Source organism: Scomber scombrus, chromosome 17 (assembly GCF_963691925.1).
Source record: "Scomber scombrus chromosome 17, fScoSco1.1, whole genome shotgun sequence".
NCBI lineage: Eukaryota > Metazoa > Chordata > Actinopteri > Scombriformes > Scombridae > Scomber > Scomber scombrus.
This window is the reverse complement of record NC_084986.1, coordinates 27,746,684-27,752,683: the sequence shown is the minus strand read 5'-3', so window position 1 is coordinate 27,752,683 and position 6,000 is coordinate 27,746,684. Positions and strand designations below refer to the sequence as shown.

Sequence of the window (6,000 nt, the reverse complement as noted above, 5' to 3'; positions counted from 1 at the left end):
TGAAAGAAAGTTGGAAGAGGGAAGAAATTCATGCACAATATAAATATGTGACTTCAAAAGAATCTTAATTCCAATTTTGCTGCTCACCACTGAACACAACACCCCAGCACAATGGTTTCAATTACACTGGAAGGCCTTTGATCGCTACCAGAAGGGACCTTACACATTTTCGTCTACATGTCCACATATACACATTCACAGCTGGCTCAACATAATCCTTTGTCAGCTTATTAATACAAAAATATACCAAACTGACCTGACCTCCTGGAGATCGAATATTTTCTCATTTGTAGTTTCCCTGACCTCTGACCTCTACAGTTGAAGGTGACTCTTGGTGCAGTGTGACCTTTATGAGCCTCTAGTGAAGAAGAAGAATGACACGCTGAGCTATTTCTGTTCCTCTGGTGAGCTCTGTGTTTTATATTGGCTTAACATAAGACAAGCAAATGACTTGTTCATATTCTGGATCAATATTTTTTTTTATTAATGATAGATCAGGTAACAATATATGATGTTGTGAAAAATGTCACTCATAGTGATGAACCCAAAGAGAAGTGTTTGAGCTTCACTGTGATTCACTCTCATCACCTTTATTTCCAGCAACAGCAGTTTCCATTGACAAAGCTTTGATAAACACACTAAAGTACCACTTATGTTCAGTTTTTTCTCAGGAGTTGGTGGAGCTAAAAGGTGAGTGAATGTTAGACTTACACCCATCAATTTGAACAGATATGATTAACAGCGTTTTTCCACTACACAGTTCCAGCTCGACTCGCCTCAGTTTTTTTTGCGTTTCCACTAGGGATAGTACCTGGTACCTGGTCCTTTTTTAGTACCTGCTCTGGTGAGGTTCCAAGCGAGCCAAGCTGATACTAAATGTAACGTCAACAGACTGCCGGCCACTGATTGGTCAGAAGAGTTGTCGCTGGAAGAGTCATGAGCCGTCCCACACAAGAATCAAACCCGGCATTTTTAAATACCGGTAACAGCGTTACAACCATAGTTACAGCTATACGGTGTTACCATAGTTACAGCTATACGGCTCAATTTCCTTGCTTTGTGTGTGACAGAAAGCCTCATACAGCAGCAAGTACACCACTGCCTCAATGTCCTACATTGTTTATGCGTTTTGTGTCGCGTATAAAACGAAGTCACGGCAGTTTCGCGGAGCCGTGCTATGACGACCCCGCCCACGTTGAGTAGGTACTTTTTTGTAATGGAAAAGGTCTGTTCTGGAACCGTACCGAGGCGAGGCGAGGCGAGTCGTGCTGGAACTGTGTAGTGGAAAAGCGCCATAATGCACCTGTTAACACATATATTAGTTGATAATATGCTAGTTTTGTTTTTATGGCTGCTTCTGTTCCACCCAAGTGGGAAAAAAACAACCATATGGTTTTAAAGATGTCATAATGAGTTTTTAAAAAAATGATTTTAATTACTCCTGAATCTATTTTAAGCATCTGTTACATTTTGCTCACCACAAGTCGTGTATATTTTTCTAAATCCATCTTACCTTTCAGCCCAGGTTCCACTGTCCTCCTGCAGGCTGTGGCCCCCACCATCACCACCAGCCAAGGGATCAATACCGGTACACACACAGGAACTGATATGCACTTATATTATAGACTTTACATGCTTTTATGTATTTTAAGAATGATTTTATGGAGTTTATGTCATTTATGTATACTGTATGTCTGTTATTGGTGAGCCAAATTCAATTTTCACCATGGTGGACAATAAAGTTATATCAATAGTGTCATGCTGAACATTGGTGAAATATATCTAAAATTACATAAGACATTTCAAATATTGCTCTGATGCATTGATTGAATTTCCTGAGAAGCTGACTCTCCTCTGAACGGTCAATATCTTCCTGTCAATATTTCTCAGAATGCATGTTTGTACACAGTTCATGCATGAAAAGCCTGAAGGTTGCACAGCTGGGAGTTAAATACAAACTTTTCATTGAAGTTGTAGAAAGAAAACAGAAGCAGGGAATCCATGACAGTAAATAAAGATATTTATTCATTTTTTTTGGAAAGAATCTCAGCTCATGCAAGGATACAGCTCTTGTAAACAAAATCACTTGGAAAATATGTTATAAATGTGCACAGATTTCTTCTTTTCTCGGTGTCAAACTCTGGAATGTACAATATGCGGATATTAAGCCGTATTACAGATAGGACATGAATAGCTTTCACCCCGATCCCTCCTTCCCACAACGCTATTATTTCATTGGACAGCCATATTGTTTAAGAGCTGGGAGCTAAAAGGAAGAGTGTGTTTGTTTTATGTCGGGTGTTTAACATATTGCATGAGCGCCGTGTTTATAAAAAGGTCAGATATACAGAATCAAGTTGGTCAAAGCGCTCCGGACATCTCAGATGCTGTTACACTTATCAGCCAAAGCACACACACACACACACACACACACACACACACACACACACACACACACACACACACACACACACACACACACACACACACACACACACACACACACACACACACACACACACACACACACACACACACACACACACACACACACACACACACACACACACACACACACAGAATGCAGCCTGAGGATGACTTGAAAGTAAAGTAACGTGTCTTTAAGACATTTGTGAGATATGTAGAACTACAAGTAAAAACAAAAACGAAAATAGAATAACAGTAACCAATACTTGTGTTTGTGGCAGACAGTAGCAGTGACAGGGTTTACACCTGTAACTGTACTGTTGTTACTTTCTCAAAAGTAGCTCAGTCCCAAGACTACAACTCCCATTTCAATGCTATGTTTCTGAACAGTTCTGAACAGTACAGTAAGCAACTATTTGTCTTTTCTGTCCATGCTCCATCTTAATCCTATGTGTAGGATTTTAACTTTTATTTTAGAATTTGGCAACTCCAAGATGTAGTTCCAAAGACAACTAGAGTCTACAGCTATGCTAAGCAGCTGCACTTAAACTCTTTAAGCTACATGGTAACAATAGATAGCAAAGATAATAGAATCTGGTCACAATTGTTTAAAAACAACAACTGTAAAACTGTTAAAATGAATGTCTAACATGTTGTAATGTGATTTGGTTTTTTGGGGGATTTTTTTATCAGCCTCAAAAATCCAGTATCAGTAGGGCTACAATGCTAACATGCTAACGTGCAGCGGTTCATTTTTACCATTGTACCTTAGCTTTCTAGCATGCTAAGAAAAGAAGAAGCTAATCAGCCCTGAAGGCAAACACAGCTGAGGCTGATGGGAATGTCATTAGTTGTGCAGTTATTTAAAGATATCAATCTGAACAAAAACAACTGTAAAACTGTAGAAAGTTCAATGTCTAATATTTTTTGAGTGTCTGTTAATGATTATGTGTTGACATATTTTAACTGGATAAGTGAAAACTTTGACCTTTTACACACACACACACACACACACACACACACACACACACACACACACACACACACACACACACACACACACACACACACACACACACACACACACACACACACACACACACACACATTAAGGTTCATCCTTCTGGGACCATGAATCATATTCTGAACCAAAGCAGTGGATCAATCAATAAACTCATAGCCTTACTGTAATTATCATCTCTTGACTCCTGCTCCTAGTGTGGTTTAAGAGACAGTATGGTAGACACAGACTGTAGTCAGATTGTCTATTAAGAAAAAAAGGGGAAAAAAAACACAAAAGTTCTGCACACAGGGGCTTTAACTGTCAGCTCATCAAAGCTAAAATAGGGAGGATGTGATTGTATTAGAATATTATTGCTGCACTGTACTGCATGCTTCCAGTTAGCTTAACCTTAGTACTTGGAATGTGGGAAGAGATGTGGACAAGAATAAGGACACACGTACAATACAGAACAGGGTTAGGGTTAGAGTGCTGTGCCGGCTCGTGCAGAAAAACGACAGCTGCTCTCAGATCACGTGATTCACTCTGAATCAACGAGGGGTGGGATGAAGGACAGGAAGAGGTAGAATGGACTGGGGATAAGAGGGACGATCGCCGGGTTAAAATACAAGAAAGGGAAGCAAGTTGCAGAGATGATCATAAACATGTCAATGTGTTGGTCAGTGACTTTGTTAAAAGGAAGAATGCTGCCTTTTTTTCTTTGGTCTGCATTACCTGCAGACTCTAAATGTGGCTAAACTTCTGAGAACATTCCCAGCAGGTGAAACTGTTTGACAAAAATAGAAGAGACCAGCATAGAAGAGGCCCTCTATATATATATAATATATATATATAGCATTTGACTAGACACGTCAGTAGACTTAAAAAATATAGATATACAATATCATGCTGCACATTTTCCAGACACCATCGTGGTAAATGTAAGCTCCCATTACAAACACTTGATAGATTTTTTTTTCCTTTTTTTTGAACAGGCACAGTAGTGTTACCCTGGATAGGAACGCTAGAAAAAATATGCACAAAAGAAAAAAGAAAGCAGAGCTCTGTGAGGCGCTGCAGTGATGAAAGAGGAGTGCTGCTGACGCCAGGCAGGAAAGAAAAAGTTACTCACTGCGAGGATCTGAAGATGTTTAACTGAAATCAAACACATTTCTTTCTTTTTTTTTTAAATCAACTATTTGTGCATCGTAAAAAAAAATATATATGAGAAAGGAAAATTAGGCGGAGAAATGAAGTGCCCCCTGCTTTGTATATAAAGTCAGTAGTACTGAGAGCGAACCTCCTCCGGGAGGAGTTGGAGGAACGCAGGAGTGAAGGGGAGAGAGCGTGAGCGCTAAGAGTTGCAACTTCCAGCGCAGTAGTTTGAAGTAAGGCCTCAGTTTTTTGTATTGGCAAAAAAAAGAAAAAAAAGAAAAGAGAAACATATACATCTGTAATTACATCTAGCTTGAAAAAAAAAACAATTATATGTGCAAAATTGTAAATCTTACAAATACGGGGAGTTTATTTTTTTTGTAGATCGCTGAAAAAAGGATTGTGCTCCAGGTGGTTAATCTGACGCCCCCTCCCCCCTACACACACACACACACACCCTCTCTCTCTCTCTCTCTCTGCCCGTTCAGACATCAGCCCGACCCTGCCACCCTCCCGTCCCTCCTCCTCCAGCGCTCCGGTTGGGCTACAGGCCAGCGGCTGACCTTGAGGCTTGCTGTTGATTGGAGCGTGGACTTCACGTTGAGTGGACAGTCCGCTTCAGTTTGTCTATCTCCGTCTGTGAAACACAGAAAAAAACCACACAGCACGTCACTCAGTATGAAGATTACAACTCTACTGATTTGATGAGAGTAGAGCTCAAATTCATCTGACACCCCCCCACCCACCACCCACCACCCGGTGGAGGTGTCCTGCTGTGGCAGGTGTTGGGGATTAGAAGAACATGAATGACAATGAAGCCACATGCTGAAGGAGAAGCTGAGCTGCCTTTGACAAAGTGTTTTTAAACAGCACAGTGAGCTTGAGTATTCACAGGGACAGTCAGGCCTGTAGTTATTAAGTAGCTCTAAACAGCTTAGCTTAGCCATTTTCAAGGCTTCCCTCACTTAACTTAGCTAAAAATGCCTGTTTGTTTTAACTGGTTCTTCCATAAATAAACCAAAGAGAAGATAAAACATCCTGATCAACAGGACATTGTTAGGCACACTGAGGCCACAGAACCTAAACTCATCATTTCCGCACACTACTCACTATACTACTACTAACTACTAACTATAAAAGCAGCATAGGCACAAAAACCTTTGCTAACCTGAAATGTAAAACTAACATTTTAGATACGTACTGTCAGCCACGACACCTTGAAAAAAGGATCAAAGTAAGCAACAAACTGCCTTTATTCCTACAATGTATTGTTTGGCTCTGTAGGCGCTTTGTGTAGTCAGACAGCTAACTAAAGGAGGATCCAACCTGACAACACAAATACAGGTGAGCACACAAAATACTAAAATAGTCAAGAATGGAGCCTCAAATATGAACTTACATTAAAGTTTATTTAATCA

At 40.2% G+C, this 6,000-nt stretch overlaps 1 protein-coding gene across 1 annotated transcript in view; it reads right to left on the bottom strand.

The window, feature by feature from the left end:
• Positions 1-2,002: 2,002 nt before the first annotated feature.
• The window catches only part of cd2ap (CD2-associated protein), a 76,129-nt gene continuing 72,131 nt past the window's right edge, over positions 2,003-6,000 (bottom strand). The window contains exon 19 of the mRNA XM_062437124.1: positions 2,003-5,219. Coding sequence (XP_062293108.1) covers positions 5,178-5,219 — 42 coding nt within the window. The 3' untranslated portion in view covers positions 2,003-5,177. The remainder of the gene's footprint in view (positions 5,220-6,000) is intronic.